Source organism: Taudactylus pleione, unplaced genomic scaffold (assembly GCF_031769625.1).
Source record: "Taudactylus pleione unplaced genomic scaffold, aTauple2 ptg000041l, whole genome shotgun sequence".
In the NCBI taxonomy this organism is placed as follows: domain Eukaryota; kingdom Metazoa; phylum Chordata; class Amphibia; order Anura; family Myobatrachidae; genus Taudactylus; species Taudactylus pleione.
This window is the reverse complement of record NW_028284443.1, coordinates 14,385,404-14,407,901: the sequence shown is the minus strand read 5'-3', so window position 1 is coordinate 14,407,901 and position 22,498 is coordinate 14,385,404. Positions and strand designations below refer to the sequence as shown.

The following is a 22,498-nucleotide window of genomic DNA, read 5'->3' as shown; positions in this document are numbered from 1 at the left end:
CCCCTCTCTTCTTGTAGCCTAACCCTAGCCCTCCCCACCCCGTTAAAGCCTAAACCTAAGTCTCCCCACTTTGTGTCTAAACCTAACCAGCCTTAGTGCCTACCTAACCCCAACCCCCCAGTGGAGCCTAACCCTAACAACCCCCCCTAGGGGTGTCTAATCCTTACCTCCCCACCAAAACCTAGTGCTATCCCCGCTATGCTACCTAAGCCTAACCCTCCCTCCCCCCCGCGCAGCAAACAACTAAGGGCGCTCTGGACTTACCTTGTTCAGGCTGGCGTCCTTCTGGATTCCGGAGTCAGGATTAAGATAGGCGTTGGTATTTCTACGCCTATCTTAAGTCCCTTGTCGGGCTTCCCCCGTTGGGATTTAGACCGGCGGCATTGCAGCCGCTGGTCTCATAACTACATCCCATTTATTATATACAATACGCAACCCTGACTTGATTATTTTATTGCATTACTCACTTATATTTCATATGTTTGGAGCACAACAAAATAAAACACCAGTCTTTAGTTATCAGGTGTAACCTAGCAATGCAAACAGTGTCCCGAATTTGAAGCATAGGATATTTTTTAAATATATCCATATATTTGTAATGGGTTCATATCAAGGCAATTGGGATACTTAAACAGTTCATTAACTTCAGCACCAGCAAAGTGCTATTTTATCAGTGACACCGGTAACTTTATGCCAGCTAAATATGGTGAACTCAGTTATGATACTAGACCTCAGGTCATTGGGGTCTAGCAAAACCCTGAAGTGCGATGAAGTAATATTTAATAATTTATAGGCCAAGTTTAGTAATCTACAAGGTTGGTTAGTTTTACCTTAAAACAAATACCATCTTAAATTTCGGCACTTGCCTCAACTCACAGGCTATTACCATGGCTGTAACTAAGGGTGTGTGAGTTGTGCTGCCACCTAGGATGCAGCGTCTTTGTGGAGACAGTGCTGCAAGCCACATATAGATGACATGGGGCAGTTGTAGAGCCGGTGAAGTAATACTTCCTGGTCCTGACATCCCCATCCCCATTCCCTTGGCATGACATTGTCATGTCCAATGGTTGAGGGGAGTGGTGCTGGCAGATTTTCACCCTGCTACAGCACTGGCTATTACATTCGGCCCTATGACTATATTACAGCATGAGCAATGACGGTGACACCCAGTGCACCTAATAGTCTCCATGCGCTGCAGAAAAGGGGTCTGGTTTCATGGGAAGGGGCATGGCCTTACGGCACACCCCACACCACGCTCCCGGTCACTGAGAAGGTGCAAGCATTTTAGCGTCACCCCATAAGAGGGTGAAACCCAGTTTGTATCCCCCACAAGCACCCAGTGACGCCACTGTGCATGAGCAATTAGCTTCCCCAAGATCACTCTTTTTATATATAAAGGGAGTTCAGAAATTCCCTCCGCAATGACTGCGTGCTAACTGTGTGACAGTCCAAAATTCAAATATGGGAGCTACACCAACAGGCTCCCCTCTTTGAATTTTGGACTGCGTTGCAGCCCCACCTCTGAAAGCTACCACCATCTGTCACACACTTTGCACACTGTGGAGGGTCTTTCCAAACTGGTTGGGTATGAAATCTGACTGTCAGGATGCCGCTGGTCAGAAAACCGACAGCGACATCCCGACAGCCAGAATCCCGACACCAAGAGGAACGAACGGTAAATGTTTTCCAAACTCCTACCCTAACCCACCCATCCCGGTGCCTTACCCTAACCTTCCCCCCCAGTGCCTAAGCCTAACCTCCCCGCACCCTAAACCTAACCCGTTGCCTAAACCTATCCTCCCCCCTAGTGCCTAACCCTAACCTCCCCCTCCCCGCACCCTAAACCTAACACTCCCTCCCCGATGCCTAACCCTAACCGTCACCATAGAGCCTAACCCTAACTTCGCACCCTAACCCTATCCTCCCCCTAACACCCCGATACTTACCTTCGGGATGCCGACGGTCGGGATACTGGTGCCCGGGATCCCGACCTGTCAGGATTTCGGTGTCGGTATTTAGACCGCCGGCATCCTGCACACTGGGATGCCAACTACATCTCTTTCCGAACTCCCTGTATACGAGACCAAAAAGTAATGAATACGGAAAAACAATCTAAATTATGGGCTGCTCTTCTAAAAGAGGGATAGTTAAGATTAATCTCTGATCTAGGGGTATATTAGGGTTCTTTTACAAATGGTTAATTATGGCGAAACCAGTGATTTCTCCAGCCATTTCCTGATTTCCGCACTTTACCACATCCTTATAGACCTTTATGGGATTGGTTAAGGCCAATTTAACATCTCTGGATGGCTTTATCTATACCACGGCAATAGGGGCCAGTGAAGCTGGGTTAATATAATGTACACATGAATTGGATGTTAAATGTGCTCATCACTTTAGCCTTATTGTATGCCTGTAGTGTCAGGTTGCCTGTGAAAGCTAGAAATCTTGCAGAAGAGTGGCATTTCTACTGGGGTTCAAAGAGGAGACCCTGTATGATAAATGTAGGAGGCTGTAGGTTATGTATTACTATGAAATGTAGCGATACATAGTAATAGTTTTCTCCATGCCTTGTTAAATAGACCCCTTTGTATTACTGATTGAACATATGTCTAAATGATATTTGTATTTCAATATTAATCCATATCATGCTTGTAAATGCTTGTAAATATAAGTTATAAAATCTGTATTGTGCATTTAAGATAATAATTGTAGACACAATTGTTTTTCATCAGGGTTACCATGAAAGCAATGAATTTATCATTACACAGCATCCGCTACTGCACACCATTAAAGATTTCTGGAGGATGATCTGGGATCACAATTCACAGATAATTGTAATGCTTCCTGATAACCAGAACATGGTAAGGTTCCAGTCCATTTTCTGCATGACCCTTGGGAAACTGAATTAGGACAGCTAAACCCCAAAATCTGAAATATTAAGAAATGAACCATGAAGATAAAATACATTGTTTAGTTTTAAACTATTGTAGCTCTTTCAATAAGTAAAGTATTAACTCCCAACTCCATTATTAACATGTTTAACTCCTAACACATGGTTAGTACTGTGTGCCTGGCAGACGCAATGGCAATTTTTATGTAGATTGAGCGATTGTTTGCTCGTGCGCGAACACCGCACTGTGAGTATGCATGAACAGAGGATCTATTTCATGGGCGTGCATAAATTAGCCATTGCTGTCTGCAATGAAGCATGATAGCTCTCTGCGTGTCAGGAGAGCTGCAGTGTTTGTGGCTGGTCAGACCTGCCGCAAGGGCAAGATGGCTTCTCAAAGTGCGTCAGTAGTACCGATGTTTACGCTGTTGCACGTTGTCAGACAGATATGAAAAGGCATCAGTGGGGGTCTATGCTCTGCTGTGCTTTGGAAGGCATTAGCATATTTTAGCAACTGCGATGCGTGAGAGTATGCAGTTGCGTATGCATTACCGTCCGTCTCTGATTCCGGCCCAGTGTCCTGATGTAATCTAGAGCAGTAGTTCTCAACCTCAAGCTTCAACGTTTCCCAACATGTCATATTTTGGGGATTTCTGTCTGTGGAAGCCGTTTGGATAATTACTGTCCCAGCAATATAGAGGAACTCACCTGTGCATGATTACTGACATCCACAAAACATGACCTGTTGGTGGTACTTGAGGACTTGAGTTGAGAATCACTGTCCTATAGGTCAGGAAAGCTGATCCTGCAAGCACTGTGACATGAATTACTTAAATTTGTCAGTCAACCCCTTATTAAATAATGGTTTTATTTTCTCTTTAAACGTTTTACTAAATCCACTCATATGAGATTTATTTTTCATTCCCTTTATTTAACCTATTATTTCATAGGCTTAATTATAGCTCTGCATTCCATTTGATGTTGCTATTTGTTTTTGTTGGTTTATTTGTTTGCTTGTTTTTTAATACGTTGTTTTCATTGATAAAGTACTATTTTGTCAGTGATTGCTGTTTATTTATTTTTGTAATTCTTTTTTAAACTTTCTTGTTACAGGCTGAAGATGAATTTGTCTACTGGCCAAACAAAGATGAACCTATTAGCTGTGGAAATTTTACAGTATCTATGGTAGGGGAAGACCATGTGTGTCTTTCTAACGAGGAAAGGCTGATAATCCAAGATTTTATTTTGGAAGCTACACAGGTGAGTACATTGCCGTAAAAGAATATTAATCCATCACGTACACAACACTGGAAAGACATACACACCACACATATAACACATGTAGATAGATAGATAGATAGATAGATAAATAGATAGTGCTACATTGTCAATAAAAAACAAACTACTGTTGCAAATAATATATTTTCATAATTTTAAAGGCATAGTGCAATGTAAGTAAATATTAATGTAGGTGATTGGAGTGGATTCTCGGGGGGGGGGGGGTTGTTTATTCTAGAGTTCTTTAATAGAACACAACCTGGGTAAGATTTAGTTAGCTTAAGCTGGGTACACATTGATGGATATATTTCCTGTTCCATTGATATATATCTATGCATCACCGGCTGTGTACAGTGGATATGTCTGTGGACAACGTCATTTACAGGCATATCTAATCTGTGCAGCACAGCAGATGGTCAGTATATCTGAAAGATATATTGGTCATCTGCTAGTGTGTACGGACGACCCGCTGATTGTGTACACATGCTGTGGGGACCCGGTTGTGATTGACAGCTCAACTGGGCAGGAGATTTAAATGCCTGCCCATTTGAGCTGTCAAGACCGGCACATTGGGCAGACAAATTAGTAATTGTGTATACACTTACTAATCGTCAAACAGGTCGGCCGAACCGTCGTTTTAGTGTGTACCCAGCAGCTCTGCTGTACATGACAGATGTGTACAGCCAGGGTCGTGGTATACAGGTCTGAGAAGTGACTGCCACGCACAAAACAAAGGAATAGGAGGAGCTAATGAGAAGTGGACAATCCCTTTACTTAGGATAGTTGCATGAGCATAGCCAAGCTTTTGAAAGACCAACATCTTTATGTACTCTGCTGTGATCTTTGTAAAATTCAAAACCATCTAGCTGCCTTTTAGCAATACTTAATAACAAATATAAGTTTATCGTTTATTTAAAACAATACTGTTCTCTATGATTTCCAGTCATTTCATAGACTATACCATGCTAAATATTTTGATTTTTATAGGATGATTATGTTCTGGAAGTGAAACATTTCCAGTGTCCAAAGTGGCCAAACCCTGACAGTCGAATAAGCAAGACATTTGAACTTATAAATCTGATCAAAGAGGAAGCAGCTAATAAAGATGGTCCAATCATTGTACATGATGAGTAAGTAGTAAGAAGTCAAAAGGGCCATTGCCTCTGTTATTGAATCCTATGGCCTGAAATAATGGTAAAGCTGTAATAAAAACAAATGATGGAATGGATTTACAGTATGCAAACATGGAATACAAACATAAGAACATACAGCATCACTGAACTGTAGCTGATCTAATAATGGAAAATTCAGATGGGAATTTCTACCACAATATTGTGCTGAGAGGAGGAATGTATGCACCTGTTTGCAGTAGACAATGTGGAAAACTAAGAAGGCTGCCTCCACTATCCCCTACCCAGGGTGCATTGGGAACTAACTACAGAGGCCTGACAGTTCAGTTGAGCTGACACTAGGCTGGCCACTATAGAAATAAATGCATATGAAACAAACAATGATGAAGGCATAATAGCTGTGTTAGCTTCAGGTGACAAAAAAGAGAACTATTTCTTATACAATATACTTTCTGTAAATCAGCTATACATACCATTTCTCCTATACAGATCAGACCTGACAGCCTCCAAGCAGCTACTTTTTCAATGCAGTTGTATTTTATGTACATAATGAGAAGATGTAATTTGAAGGTATTTGAGTTAAGGCTTATAATAATGGGGCAATATTTAGTGTGTACATCTGACAGTAAGAAGATATTACAGTTAGCATGTCTGAACCTAAAGCACCTGGTAACAGGAGACTATAGTTTGGAATGAAGCCAGAGCCCACTCTACCACTAGGCGCCAAGGTTGTGGGGGAGCCTAAAACAATGAATGAGTGGTATAATGTCAAATACCCTCTGGGCATTCTCATGGGAGGGCACAGCCATCAGCTTCTTACTGGTGAAGCTGGCAGCTGCACCTCCTCCATGTCACTGATGGGCTGGGTGCAGCGCGAGGCTATAATATTATAGCGCAGAACCACACTTCATGGTATATTCAATTGGCCGCAAAGTTTTCAAAAATCTAGCGCCACAGGGTTTTTAGCTGTTCAATTGGGCCCAAGAATTTCAGACGCGATAATTTCAATAGAAATTAACGCTGATTTTTTTTTCGCAGCCCCAGAGCAGGTCATGGAAAATCTCTATTTTAATTTATAATGTTGGGATTTGCTCCGGAACCCCTTGGACAACTCCCCTAATGACTAGGCAACTGGAAGTTTCCATTTAGCTTAATTAATTCAATTAGTACATGTCCTAATTGGGGTAGAAAAAAATTGCCTCAAATTATCCCAAAATCAACTTTTTCATTTTGTATCAAAAACCAAATTTAATTGAAATGTTTATTTAATGAAAAATTATGATTTTTTTTTTTCTTAAACAAATGCACAAATAAGCCATTTGCAGCATTTTCAAAGTGCAAAGTATGTTTCTTTCGGACAGTAATAGACATCAATACTCTTGCCAAATATTTATTTAAATTCTTTATGGTACAGGCTGTTCCCAAAAAATGTTTACATTTCTCACGGGTTTTTGTAGAAAAATGATCACAACCATTTTTTAAAAATTGGATAGCGTGGGAATCAGGAGTGCGCATACCTGTCTTAATGCAAAAATGGCCACTGTAATTTTTGCAGCAAAAATCTCACTGATAATTGGATATGTCCTTCCCAGTGCGACGTGGCAGAAAATGCTCCACCACGCCTTTGCTGAAGCAGCTGGGGGGAAGGGGGATAGGGCTTGCCTGAGGCACTGAGTGCGGTTTATAACAACATTACATACAGATGTGTCCTTGCTCATCTAGCGTCAGTACACCATGCAGCACGATATGCCTGGCGTAAGTGAACCGCCAGGTCCTGTGCAACTCTTCAAGCGTCTGGAGTCTTTTTGTGCTGAAAATGCATTTTAAGTTACAATGCAATGCGACTAGGATGCACCAGGATACTGTGCTGATTAATTTGATATGTGATACTTGTATCTCTGTGTGTGACTCAGGACCTGATTCAGCAAGCAACGCAAAGGGGAGAATGCACGCACTTGCCCGATTTTTTTGTACTGCTCATGCGCGAACTAGCCAGTGCGATCGGGTTAGGGTAAGCAGACTACACGCAGTGTGTACACAGACCCCTACGATATTGATTGACGGGAAGTGCCGTTTGTGGTTGGTGACGGGGGGGTGGTCAGAGGAATGCAGGCGTGCCTGTGCGTTGGGACGCTGTTTTAGGGGCATGCATAATTAAGCCAGTGCGGAGGCAGATGCAGTTATGAGACTCTGTGCACACAGGAAATTGCCAAGATGCACGAGGTCTGGTCAACCACTATTCTGCAAATGTGGTCAATGGTTCTCGGTGTTACTGATGTTTACGCTATCTTGCGTACTGATCAGGCTTTGAGTAAAGGAAGATGGGCAGCTTAATATAGGGCTGGGCGTCTGCATCTTGTGCTGCTGTCTCCGTGCGTTGCATTGAAAAGCATATTTTCACAGCGGACAGGTGCGTGAGTTCTCTCCTTTTGCGTTCCTTGCTGAATCAGGCCCTGAGTCTGTAAATGAAACTTGAATTGGAAAAATACTGTGGCCGCTGCATCATAGCCCTTCAAATGCTGTTTGAAGACTCAGTCGTACACAGATATACAAATGTCACATATCAAATTAGTCTCATGGAACTGGGCGCGCCGAAAGGGGCTGTTTGTCGTGGCTGCAGCAAAGGCGAGTGAGGACACCTCTGTACAATATCAAGCACCTTAACACCTTTCATGATATGGCAACTTTCAGCATTGCTTTTTTATTTGTAGTTTAGCCTTGGTTGCTCTGAAGTTATTATTACTGTAAAGTATATTAATTATTCTCAACCTTCAGCCAGTGTAATGCATCATGATATGTATCACCTGTGATTTCAGATATGGAAGTGTGACAGCTGGCACATTCTGTGCATTGTCCACCCTCATGCACCAGCTGGAGAATGAAAATTCTGTTGATGTTTATCAGACTACCAAAATGATTAATCTGATGCGACCTGGAATTTTCACAGATATAGTAAGTAAACTTCAAAAACAATTTAATTGAATTACATCATTTGGTAACAAAAGCACAACATGAATGGAATCACTTTAATTAGAGATCAGAAACACTGAATTTAATTTTGTAGTTTTGGCTTTTGGGAGATTTAGAGGTTTTCTAAACAAAAAGTGTGTGAGTCATTTGCAGTTAGCTATAATACTGTGTTAATTTGAACTAAATTGTGACCTGATCCTCATCTGAGATAAAGAGAATTTAATTAAACAAATAACTCACAAACTGAATTTTATGTTTTCATTGAACACACACATAAAGTAAAGTATGCAAACCTTTACATTTAGTCAGTATCGAGCTAGGGCATTAAAAGCCCATGGAGAATGCAATCGAAGGGATCCACTAAAAGGAGGCAGCTCAAAGTTGAAGAGATGTGGCCAGCTAATTGAGGGTGTGTGGCAGAAAGCATTGCAGTGCCCGCCATATTATACAGAGAGCATTGCAGTGAGCAGCATATAATACAGGGTGCATAACTGTGACTGCCATGGAATGCATGGAGCGTCACAGTGTCTGCCATATAATAAAAGGTAACGTTGAAGTGACCGCCATATAATACAGGGAGTGATGCAGTGACCACCATATAATACAGAGACCATCAGTGGCCTTCATATAACACAGATGATATGAATCCACCACACACACACAACAATTAATACACAATCACAGACAATATTAAAACACATACCAAACCTCCCTGGAGAAAAACAAATACACCCCTCACCATAGTATAAATATATAACCTCCCTAGATAATGTTAAAACATTTTCACACCTCCACTGGCACTTACCTGTCCAGAGGGAGGATCTGTCTGGTCCCTGCGGAGCTTCAGAGTGTCCTGCAATGCTCTGTGACACAAGTAATACAAAGACAGGCTACAGGAGCGGAAGGGGCAGGGTTTTAGGATGAGGAGACAGGGTCTCAGGCAGGGGCAGCGGGAGTAGCAGTACAGACAGTCAGGTTATAGAAGAGGGCGGGGACTTGGGTTGTGGGGGCAGGGTCTGAGGGAGGGGAGAGAGTACTTCAGCATCCGCAGCTAGGGTGCTGGCAACTGGCTCTTCAAAATAATAACCAGCTGCCACTATCTAATCAGTTCACCAGCGGGGCTGGCTCCTCTTAGCTGCAACTCTTTGTTATGGCACAGTCCCCCTTTCTCCCCCACTCTGATCATTGCCCACTAATCTCTGCCCACTCACAGAAAGGGGAGAAGCTTTGATGCAGTGGAGCCCTCCAGGAAAATACCCAACCCCACATAGAGCCAGTCCAATCCTGCATTTAGTAAGCTTTTTTACTTTGTAAATAAATCATCATTGTTTATTTATATGGTGCCACAAAGCTATTCAGTACCAGACATTCAGTGTACTGTATCAAATCATGCAAAAAATAAATCATTCATAGAAACAGAATAAGGACATATGATGGAAAAGGTACAGAGATAAGAGAGAAGGTAAAGAATGCCCTACTTGTGAGAACTTACAATCCAGAGTGAGAGTAATACTGGGGAATGGGATGGCAGCTGGTAGTGTGCAGAGGCAGTATTGTGGAAGCAGGATAGGCTATAATGAAGATGTTAGTTTTCAGAGAGCACTTGGTTGATGGTTGGTGGATAGTCTAGTTAGGAGGGTTAGGGATGTCAATAAGTGGGAGGAGCATGGAAGATATCTTAGAGGCATGGTAGAGAGATGGTTATCAGACAGAAGGCAGCTTAGAGGCAGCAGATCTAAGAGGGCATGAGGTGGAGTATACTGTCGTAAGGTATTTTTCAACTGTCTTATATCAACTGCTCTTTTCAGATCAGGTCACACTATTTTAATTCAGTTATGATCAGTACTTGATGCTATCTGCAATTCCAAAACATTAATTTTGTTATGGTAAAGTCATTTTAATACAGATGTATTTATATGTTTAGGAACATTGCCATGACGCAGGGACACCGTTAGCTATTGTCTTTAACATCCTGCCAATTTTTGCTTCTCTATGACTAAAGGCCCCCATACACGGTGCAATAAAGCAGGTGATCCGACTGATTGGTGCGATTTGCCTGCTATATCGCACGATGTATGACCCCGATGTCAGGCTGATCGCACTTCCATGGGGTCGTACATCTCACCCCCTGATCTTTCTGCGGGACCATAAGATCAGGGGATGCGATGTGCGATCCCATGCATTGCTATGTGGGTGAGGGAGGGGGGAGCCGGCATATCGGGCGGTCGGCCACCCGATCGCACCGTGTGTGCGGACCCCCCCATATGCCGGACGACGGCTCCCCTGTCGCCTCGCACGGTGCCATCACACTGTGTATGGAGGCCTTAAGTAAATTTCCTTTTTTGTGATGCTCTGAGTGAAAAACTTTTCTAAAGAGAATGTTACATTATTTCTTGACTTTTTTTGTTAATATTATTATTATCATCATCATTTATTTATGTAGTACCACCAATTATGCTGTAAAGACAGAATATTTGTCATTCACATGAGTCCTCTGCTCCATTGGAACATTCTAAAGCCCAAATGTATTTACAAGTGATATTCTTGTTATCACTCATTACTAATCTTAAATGGTGCTCCAACCAATCGGCTCCTAAGTAGTCAGTGAGTTTTCATTGAGGTTGCCTGGTGACGAAGTTTTATGTAGGTGGCGTTGAAAATATATATGAAAGAAGGATATTAGGAAATTCAGGAAGCTCTAATTGTAACAATAATTAATATGAACAATCCTAAGAGCTAATGGAGCGTACCCCTACTCACTCTTCAGAGTGGGGGGAAGTTCCTGTAAAGGTATCTTTTGGTGTTATCTATTCCAACGACACATTTTAGTGCTGTTCTTAAAGAGGTAATGGCATACCTCACTTACATCAAGGGGTTATAAAAAACACATCTAGAGGTTTCTTTTAAGTCTCAGTAGGTGCGTACCGGTACTCACGTGGGTAAGTGTGAAGATGATCCTATCTGAGCTGGCTTACAATACGGAGCTTAGGTAGGACCCCAACAAGAACTCCATGAAATAGATTTATGAAATAAGGAACGTCCTACCTTTGCTCCACTTGCCGGCAAGCAGAGCAAAGGTAGGACCTTCCTTATTTCATAAATCTATTTTTTCGGGTACCGGTCCCGTTTTCATGGAGTTCTTGTTGGGTCTTACCTAAGCTCCGTACTGTAAGCCAGCTCCCCCATACACCACCTTTTTTAACTTTTTTCTGTATGTATATATATTTTTGCCACTTCGTATGTTGGTTAATAAATGTTACCCTTGAAAGAGACCTCTATCAATATAAAGAAACTCTGATAGGATCATCTTCACACTTACCCATGTGAATTCCGGTACGCACCTACTGAGACTTAACAGAAACCTCTACATGTGTTTTTTATAACCCCTTGATGTAAGTGAGGTATGCCATTACCTCTTTAAGAACAGTACTCAAATATAAAATGTGTCGCTGGAATAGATACACTGTAACACCAAAAGATACCTTTACAGGAACTTCCCCCCACTCTGAAGAGTGAGTAGGGGTACGCTCCATTAGCTCTTAGGATTGTTCATATTAATTATTGTTACAATTAGAGCTTCCTGAAATTTCTAATATCCTTCTTTCATATATATTTTCAACACCACCTACATCAAATACGTCACCTGGGAGCCTCAATGAAAACTCACTGACTACTTTTAAGTTAAGTATTCAAGTCTTACACTATATTTCACTATCATCAGCTTATCCACGGTAATAGCGCCATTTTTTGAAACTACTCCCCTTTTACAGTACGTTCACCAAATTTAGGATCTGTATTGGGACAGATCCAAAGTGTCAAAAAAGGCTGCATTTATCTTATTGCAGCGCCCCTATATCCTCACCAATTTTAGAACATGACAGTTGGGAACTGATTAGTTGGAGCACCATTTAAGATTAGTAATGAGTGATAATAAGAATATCACTCGATAAAACTGGGTCCAAAATCCCTAAAACAAGGGGTGCAGATCAGAAGTTGCAAGGTTTAGGGTTCTGGGGAACCCACTGACCAGCCATCAATTCGGAGCAACACCCACCCACATCACAGGAAATTGATTTCATAGCGAAACTGGCCACTCCCCCTTCTTTAGCACTAGAGGACTTGATGCCTGTACCTAAGACACAAGTGCCCACACTTATATAAGCGCCTTGAATACTATTCAGTGCAGTAAAAATACAATTATATTAGTACGGTAATTATTATATACCGTATACTAGGGTACATTTTGTCGGCAGCCGGTATGTTTTAGGAGGTGGGAGGAAACATACTGAGGAAGCATATTGTTGTAGATATCTCTATACTTATGTTCATTATATACTGAAAGATAGCCAAAATTATGGAAAATATTTTTGTTAGTATTATTGTTAACCAGGGGACAGGAATTTGGTCACTTTTGCTAGACCTGCTTCTATTTGATACATGGATTTAGTAGTGCTCACATGCAGGAAATAAAATGCGTATGAAATGAATATCTTTTATAAAGACATGAAACCTGAAGAAATTAAACCATACATTTTTTGGACTATTTATTTAATGGTTTAAGACTAAGGTATATTTTAGATGAAAACATAATACAGGCATATAGAGAATTTAAAATTGTCCACACATATTTTTGTTGAAACCACTATTATTATTATTATTTTTTTTTACTAGACTATTATAATGTCAAAGGTGCTGATTCAGAGTTGGACACAATGCCAATGTTTGCGGAGTATTTGTACTGTGCATACGTCTGAGTCGCACTGTGCAGGGGTCCCAATGGACTACCGACGGCAGTTGCAGTGAGGATTTGGAAGCAGAGTGATTGACAGGGATCACTTGTGGGAAATAGCAGAGGTGGCGAGTCAAACACATGGGTTTTGTGACCATATAAGGGGGCGTGTCTCAGTGCTGTGTACGCAGTTACAATGGCTCCGGCGACTGACTTTAAATGGACAGTCTAATTAATCATAGGGTTGCTCAGAGGATCGATGGTGCGTCTTTGTACGCAAGTGGCAAATCAGAGATGTCGTGGATGGGCTTTTCTGTACAAATGCCGTTGGCTGCGGCATTTGCTTACATTTTTGCCTTACAGCTGCGTACAGAATCGCAGCCGCTAGAAGATTCGCTCCTCTGAGGCCCAAAGTGTCTGTATACTGTCAGTAGGTAAAAAGTTTTTCTCTGCAATTAATTTGTTTTTACAAAATCAGTTACACCCAAAAGTGAACATGTCGTATGTGAAATGGAATCCCCTCTAATTCATCATTAAATATTTCTATATATAGATTTCCATATACAAACTTTCTGTTACAGCTGTTTGTTATAGTGGATTTGCTGCTTTTCTTTTGTCAAGATACCATGTGGATGGTTAAATTACATTTTACTTCTGACAACATAATTATATCATTTAGTTTTATTGTGTATATACAATTAAAAGTCAAGTTTTAGCTAATACAATACCTCCCAGCAAGTACCCACCATCTAATGGAAATTATACACACTGCCACCAAGTGAACAGAAAATCTAAGACTTCACTAATGAACGGAATTGCATTAATATACTGCATGTTACTTGAGCAGTAAGCATATCCAGGCATACTGCTATTGCTTTTTAGTGCACATTGTTGTTATTTATTGCAAATCTAAATGACAACATTATAACTTGCAAAGATTGCTATATACCATGGTATACTTGATTTATTCTTGCTTTTATGGCTAACCATTGAAGTATTAAAGTTATAATTGCTAATCTTCTATTTCATGTTTTATTATTTTAGAATTGTAATCTTTGTGCTTACCATTAATTAATAAACATTTAAAATATACTATTTGCGCCCACTACAGGTTTTCACACGACAGGATATTAGATGCTGTTATACCAGTCTTGTGCGGAATCATATTCCTTTTTTATATACAGATAAATTCAATCCATCTATAAAAGTTAGGGCCGGAATGTAGGTGTGAGGCCCCCACACTGGTGCAAATATTGTCTGACCAGCCTGACTCCTGGCAGAGTGTATTACATTTCATCTGCTTTTGGGAACCAGTTTCACTTCCCGGCAGTGTCACTACGACTCTGCTGGTAAGTGTCATGACAAGGGGCAGTAGTAGCGGTGGGTGGCTGGCAGCATCGCAGATATAGTATAATACGCTGTGACACTGCCAATTCGCACAGCCGCAGACAAGGTAAGGGTACTGGGTGGGGCATAATAATAATGGAGGTAGGCGGGTTGTCAATTTTATTGGTAGGGGTCCCACATCTCAGTTGCCCAAGGGTGCCCCACAAGCCTTAATTCGGCCCTGATAAAAGTCAATCTTGCATTTCAGAAAAGGCTGTTTGACGCGATTATGAAGACACTGCAGCTTTGTAGCTGTTTATACTAGTGTTTTCCTTAATAAAATATAATAATTTTGTATATTTTCTTGCAATTCTAGGAGCAGTATCAGTTCTTATATAAGGCTGTTCTAAGTCTTGTAAGCACAAGGCAAGAAGAATGCCCAGTGGCATGTATGGAGAGTAATGGATCCACTTTACCAGATGGAAATACTTTGGAAAGCCTGGAATCCTTAGTATAAATATGAGAATGCTACCATATCATTGCTCAACATTTTTAACACCATGGAAGGATCTTGTCAAATATTATGTATCTGTTTAAAATTCTTCCAGCACTATTTTTGTATTGAATGATTATTGCCTAATATTCACAATTAATAATGTGTGCCTTTTGGGACATTTTGTAATTCATCATGATTAACTTGACCGATTATTCAAGTGTTTTATGAATGGAGCTGTGAGATATTTACTCAGTATTAGTTTACCACTAGCAAATTTTAAAACTTTGAATTATTCATTTATAGTTGTGTGTTTTTACAGTGTGTTTTGCTAGCACTTTGTAGTTGTTTGTAGATGTTTTATTATTGGACTGTAAATGGTATTCTTCTTAGAAAAATGTTCATTAAAAAAAACAAGAACCGATGCTGACCTAAGGAAGTAATACTCTAATAATTACTGTAAATATTGTTCTAGTGACTCCATGGACCAAATTTATATTTATAAATGTAGATTTTTATATTTTATTACAGAGTCCATTTTCTAGTATCTACATTGTAACAATGATACTTTGTTTTTATGTTAACTAAATGTCCTGAATTATTCATGTGTATTCTTATAAAATAATAGTATGGTTTTGCATGGAATTTTAACACTTTGTGATGAAAATAAAATTGTTTTCAATATTTGTGTGTGTCTATTTCAGCAGTAATAAACCAACACATTGCTAAATGTTTCAGCTGGCAATGTTTTAACCTAATTTATTGCATTTAATACATGTATAGAAGACAATATATGAAAGAAAAGAACTATATAGTGTATTTAAATTTTTATAGCAGCACTATAAATATACTGATTAAACACAAGAATCCCCAGACAAATATCCCGTCAGCCCCCCCAGGCCACTACACAGCCCTGTGTCCATACAGCACTAACCCCACCATGATACTGTTTTGACGCTTCAGATGACTCCTGAAAGTAACAGTAAGGTGCTAGTCTCATCTGTGTCTTATGCAAATGCTTACCCTGAGGCGCCCATTGAAGCGTCTTGTGCAAATGTATTTACATCAGCCCTATGGCAAGTGCAGTTTCTCTGTGCGACTATGGCCTTCTGTGTGAGCGGTTGAGCAACATGCCCACATCGGCTTAGCCACCCCCCTCTTACCTTGGTGGGAACACTCACAGGCCCTGCATCAGCTTCAGTACTACGTCTCTGAGCACTAACAATTGGGTTGCATGCACAGAATTACAACATTGTCCAACTGCGTGTGGCACCGACATTGCGTCTGACTTAGAATCTGCCTCTAAGTGTCTATAACATGGGTCTTCAACCTTTGGCCCTCCATGATGGGATGTGTAGTTCCACAGCAGCTGGAGGGCCAAAGGTTGAAGACCCCTGGTCTATAAGGAGAACTCAGTTCTTTAAGATGTGTTGCTGCAATGTTTGACATTACTTCTTATTAATGTAAGGAATCTTTGCCAATATCCTTGAGCAACTCTATGGGATGCAAGGAAAAATTAGCGTAGATACTTCGCTGCAGACGACCTCCATGGCCAATTTGGAGGCACATCACAGAGAATTGAATTGCCCTCTATAAGTCATATGTGTTGGTTGCATACTCCTTTTATAAGGAGATGGTGATTATGGCTAGATTACTGCATTCTGTTCCTGCAAAAATGAATATTAATTTGTACAAAGCTTCAGTATATCTTACGAAAATGGCATAAGATTACCCTGGTAATAGGCCTAATTATCCTAGTAATCAGCCTTTATTCTAAAGTAAATCAGTTTTCTACAGATAGTTCCATGAAGGGCTTCTGGCAAATAAGGCATTTCTTGTTTAGCTACTTGGCCTTAACCAACCCATCATGTTTCGAGTAAAAGAGTATTGGACAGATGGACAGGAGACTGTTAAGTCACAATGCCTAGCTTCAGCTAGCTCTAAATACAACCCTGCCCTGATCATCCCTCTCAATTGTCTAGAAGAAAGTTCTTTTATGGACATAGTTATGAAAATGGCTGCACTTATAATGGTGGATGGTTTCTAGTTTTTTAAATTCTTTAATTTGTAAATTGTTTTTCAAATGTCAAGACACATGGCCAACATGAATATGTATTTCTATCAGCAACAATGACTCATTGAACACATCAGAGCCATGACTCTACAAACATAAGCACAATAAGATAACTGTATGTATAGGAATAGTAAAAATAAGGAGTGAGAAAGAAGGGGTGCATGGGGAATGGAAAGGAAATAGGATGGTCTATTTCCATACACATGTTGCTAGAACAATGGGTAAACAAATTGTGATATTAGGAAGGGGAGAATTTTCTGAACTATAAAAGATAGTATGAATAGAATCTCCAACTTACAGAATACTTCTATAGCGATGCCTAGACATCTGAGTCGTTAAAGTTCAGCCAACTGAATCATTAGGATGTAAATTCAGCATGCAGCTGAGAGAGCTGTGTCATCCATAGACATCTAAAAATCTATTCTCTGCCACAACTCAGTGACGGACGGGAAATGCTGGAGCACCATCGCAGCAGAAGGGTTGCTCAAGCCGCATTGTTCATATGCTTAAGTAGAGACACTAGAATGTCCAAGTATGAGAGTAACCAATATCCAGGACCTGCTGGTTTTGTCGAGCGCACTATCTTTGTGGCCAAAGTGATTATCTTGTATTATAAGGGCAGCCCAACCATATGTGAAGGAGAGAAACTGTCTCTCTGTTACATCTCTAGTGCGGAGACTCCAATGTCATGTATTTATATATTATGCAAAGCATGTGTTGAAGTTTCCCTGTAGCACTATGCGTTTCCAATAATATATACTAGATGTACATAAGTGGCAAATTTATTATAAAACTTATAACAACATATCATACTACATAAAAGAAGATAGTAACAATAGTTCCCAATACAAATAGATAGAGAAAATAGCAAATTAGCTCCAAAAGGAGCAATAACAATTAAAATAAATAGAAGTTTAAATGAACAGCAGAAATGCAGCATGAAAGAATGGCATAAATCATACCGGGATGTAGTTTGGAAGCTGACGGTCTAAATCCCAACCACCGGGTTCCAGTCGTTCTAATCCCGGCGTGGTGCTAATGACAGGCGTCTAAATCTAGACGCCTGTCATTAACCAGACGCCGGAGGACCGACCCCTAGCATACCGATCGAAGTAATACTGGGCGCCGGGCGCAGATAGTCGCGGGGGGGTTAGGTTTAGGGCTCCCGGGGGGAACTTAGAGGTTAGAGGTAGGCTAGGAGAAGGGGGGGTTAGGGTTAGGCACCCCTGGGGGGGAGGTTAGGATTAGGCACCCCCACGGGGAACTTAGGTTTAGGCGGCGGGGAAGAAGGGGTTAGGTTTAGGCACTTACAGCGGGGATTAGGGTTAGGCACTTGGGGTGGAGGTTAGGGTTAGGCACCCCTAAGGGAGGGTTAGGGGGGGAATTAGGTTAGCAATACTTACCTTAGGGACGATTGGGATTTTCACCCTTGCCGGGCTGCCGCTGTCGGGATTTGAACTACACCCCTCATACCAATTGGAGGAGGTCAGTGTAATAAAATAGGGTGTTCCTAGAGAAATCCTGCTAGACACTCACTGACTAATGCTCCAGATGTCCAATGGCTGCTGGTGGCTGGTGGCTGCATGCAGGTACAGTATAACCAACGCGTTTCAAGCTGTGTCAGCTCTTTTTCAAGGATGCCTGTATGCCTGGCAGTCTGTTCTTTATAAAAGTAGTCCTGCTTACGTCACTGACACTTTGTGACACTTGAAATAGGTTCGACCCACAGAGGCTCCTGGGCTCCCTCGCTCCTTGTCTGCGCCTTCCGGTAACTGGGAGTAGTATATAGTATGAAATGTTCTTATGTTTTATAATAAATTTGTCACTTATCTACATCTAGTATATATTATTGGAAAGGCATAGTTCTAATCATATAATTTGTTCATAATTTTCTTCAAAAAATGTTTGTATGTTAAATAAATTGCTTTTAATATTTCACTGGAAAGGCAAACAATTTTAATCAAACCTAATAAAAGTTATATATTATAATATTTCTATAAGTGCGCCAAAACCAAGACAATATTTTTCTCTTTTCTCCTTTATGTTTGCGTTCACATATTGTCTCTGGCAGCACCCCCATATGAGTGAAATGAAATATATTCTATGACCAATAAATTGGGGTTTTATTTGTACTAATATTACCTACTAGTGCAGATGTACTTTCCCCGTTCCCCAACCCTATATACTGAAAATAATTTAGTCTTGCCATATGGAGCCCCGCCTACAGCCCCCCAACAACCGATTGTGATGATCCTTAACCTAAAATCTGCCTGGAAAATTACCTACACAATGGTTCAGTGGTTCCGGAGTTTATTGCAATCAGACAAACAAATAGACAATCTCATTTATAAGATATATGGCTAGATATAGATAGACATAGATATATATACACATATACAAATTATCTGATCTTTCAAGAGTTACTGACTGGGTTCAACAATAAAGCATATGCTATCCATGAGATAGGTTAATCCCACATCAGGCAATAACCAAGAACAGTAAACTGGATTGCAAAGGGAACATCTGAGTTATGGGCACTGCAATATACTGTGTGAGGAGAGGAGAAGTTATGTGAGGAGGAAATCTTAGTGAGGGGGAAGAGTTATGTGAGGAGGAGATCTTAGTGAGGGGGGAGAGCTCTGTGAAGAACATGTCAGCTTTGTCCCTGCTGCTGTGGGGTCATGAGCCAGGTTCTGGCGCTGGGAGCCCTTGACTGGAAGGAGCCTGAGCAGTGAATCTCGTGAGGTCACACCTGACTGCTCTGATGCCATATGCTAATAAGGAGCACTACTATGGGTTCAGTATAATGGGCAATACTATGGCAAAACAGGAATAATGGGCACTACTGTGGTATAATGTGAATAAGGGGTACTACTGTGTGGAATAATGTGAATTGTGGGCAATATGGGCCTGATTCAGCAAGGATCGCAACTGCTAATATGCACGAAATTGGCCGATTGTTGTGTACTGCGCATGCATCGCAGTGCGGGTGCGCAAACCAGCCACTGCGATCGGACTACGATCACAGTCACTTTGCAGACTCATTGCAGAGTGATTGAGGGGGAAGTGCCATTTGTGGGTGGTGATGGGCGGTTGGTCGGCAAAACACAGACGTGCCAGTGCGTTTGAACGCCGTTGCATGGAAGTGCATAAATTATCCACTGCGATGCCTTACACAGCCTGAGTATTCATAGCATGTGGCGAGGTTAGCAATTCCTGAGTAAGGTCAGAGCTAGTCTTGCTAAGAATTGCGGATATGTGTAAGGTAAAGTGGGCGTCCTTATGTTGTGCTGCGGTGGCATAGCGATCGCAATGGATTAGCATACTATCACAGTGAGACTGTGTGCGTAATCGGTATTACAATTGCAGTTGCGATCCTTACTGAAGCAGGCCCTATATGTAGCTTAACGTGAATTGGGAGCATTATATTACAGTACATACAGTATATTGTGACATTGCTTATACAGTATTATATATAAGATGTATATATTTTATTAGTGGAATTAAGCGAGTGGGTTGAAATATATATAGCCCTCCTTGCCCCAGTTTGATACTGCCCCATATGTTTATTTTTAATTCCTTTTATGCCCCCGGCGCCATGGTTACATGCTACACCTCTGCTGGATAGCACTGTAGAGCTGAGCAGGTATACAGGATATCACTGGCTGACACATTTTATCCTTGGGGGCAAACAGACCACTAACCCATGAGGAGTGGCCTGTCCTTATAAGCGTTTAGCATTAAAATAAATGACCATCTTCCACAATACTAAAGAAATCCCATCCCCCACCATTGTTATATTTAATGACTAACCCCCTCCACACTAATAAAGAAATAGCACTGACCCAGTTAAGAGGCTTCCTCTCTCCCTTCCATTTGCATTTACAGATGTCAGCAGGGATGGTGTACCTGTTTCTGGTCCTGCTGGTCATCATAGACACATTAATGGGCAGAGTAAGCCAGGAAGCCGGAGCAGTGGCCGTGTCCTATTACAGCTCAGGCCACACTGACCACACATATGTGGCCTGGGGTTGCATGAGAACTGCACTGCTGTTGGAATAATGCGGGTCCGGTCCGAGGGGGCACAATCCCAGCTGGCCCCTGCCCCTGGCAAATCGTGACCAGGCACAGGGAGGAGGAGAAGGCGGCAGCACAGACTCCACTTAGAGGAGGACGGTGGATGCGGTACAGGGAGGAGGCACTGTGGGGAGAAACATCATGGGTACCTATTTTTGACCAATGTTTTATTCATACCTGTGTAATCCAACATAGGCCTCTGACCTCCAACTGTTTTGCCCACAAAAAAAGAGACCTGCTCCCAGCAGAGTTGTTGAGGTTCTGATGAAACCCCTTTTCCAGGTTCTCAGTTACATAAACCTCAACTACATTTCTTTAAGGGACAAATAAATTAAACCTGTACACCTTGGGTAAATGACTCCCTGGCAACAGATCAACTGCAAAGTCAAAATGATAAAGCAGGGGCAGTACATCAGTAGATTTCTTATTAAACATATCTTCAAATTCTACATAATGACCTGGTAGAATCGAAAGATAAAAAAAGACAAGAGTTAGTAAAGTTTGAACTCCATTGTGAAATCTGTCCCGTTATCCAGTCAATACCTACAGGTCACACATGCGCACAAGAGCCCCGAAAGGATCCTAAACAATCCCTCTTCACAACCTGGACCTCCTTCCCATAGGGAAGGAGTGGGTATCGGGAGCATTCGCCATCTGAAGATGGCGAATGCTACCGCACTCAAGCTCAAGTGCTTACTGATTATAACCAGCAAAGGAGAGTCCGAGAGCCCAATAAAGGCTAAGCAGCCAATCACTAATAGCTGAGCCCAGCTGCAAGAGGCTCAACGAACAGAAGTCAGAATGCAGCCCAGAACAACCACGCCTATTTTGCACAGCTAGCTGGTTAATGAGAGGCCTACAGAAGCTAATACCCCTTTTCCACCAAAATTCCGGGTCTGACCCGGAGTTGGAACTGGGTTCCTATCCGGATCAGACCCAGAATTTAGCCGGCGCCGACTCGGGATATTCCCAAGTCGGCACCGCTCACACCGCAGTCGGGTCTGCATAGACCCGGCTTTTCCGGCGTGAAAGTGGACACTTGGAGATGACATCATCTCCAAGCGCCACTGAAGCCGGACCAATCGGCCGGCTTGCGGCGCACTGCAGGTCATCAAGACCTGGAGTGCGCCATACACACAGCAGGGTTTCACGGGCTATGCCCATGTTAAAACCTGCTATTTACCTGGGTTGGATTGCCAGGTCACTCGACTCGGCGATCCAACCCTCACCGCTTTTACACCAAGGAGCTGCCCGGGTTAACCCTGCAATAACCCGGGTTTTAGCTCCGGTGTAAAAGGGGTATAACAGAGCTACAGTAACATTATCAGGTCCCCCATTTAATAATGATCGCTTTTGCAACGCGATCAGGGCATGACAGTACCACCCATGATCGCATTGCAAAATGCGATCATAGCGGCCGGATGTATCATCCGGGACACAAGCTCCGCAAGGAGCCCATCCTGCGATGTCTCCAGAGAGCTGCCGGCCAGTGCTGGGGCTGCTGCAAATGCGCAGTCCTGCGGACCAC

At 41.8% G+C, this 22,498-nt stretch overlaps 1 protein-coding gene across 5 annotated transcripts in view; it reads left to right on the top strand.

The window, feature by feature from the left end:
• Nucleotides 1-15,476, top strand: part of PTPRZ1 (protein tyrosine phosphatase receptor type Z1) — a 218,178-nt gene extending 202,702 nt beyond the window's left edge. For all 5 annotated transcript variants that reach the window (XM_088457662.1, XM_088457661.1, XM_088457660.1 and 2 more), the window contains 5 exons: nucleotides 2,736-2,864; nucleotides 4,007-4,153; nucleotides 5,159-5,301; nucleotides 8,118-8,253; nucleotides 14,703-15,476. In XM_088457662.1, the coding sequence (XP_088313788.1) occupies nucleotides 2,736-2,864; nucleotides 4,007-4,153; nucleotides 5,159-5,301; nucleotides 8,118-8,253; nucleotides 14,703-14,843 (696 nt within the window). In that variant the 3' untranslated portion in view covers nucleotides 14,844-15,476. The remainder of the gene's footprint in view (nucleotides 1-2,735; nucleotides 2,865-4,006; nucleotides 4,154-5,158; nucleotides 5,302-8,117; nucleotides 8,254-14,702) is intronic.
• The last annotated feature ends 7,022 nt before the right edge of the window (nucleotides 15,477-22,498 follow it).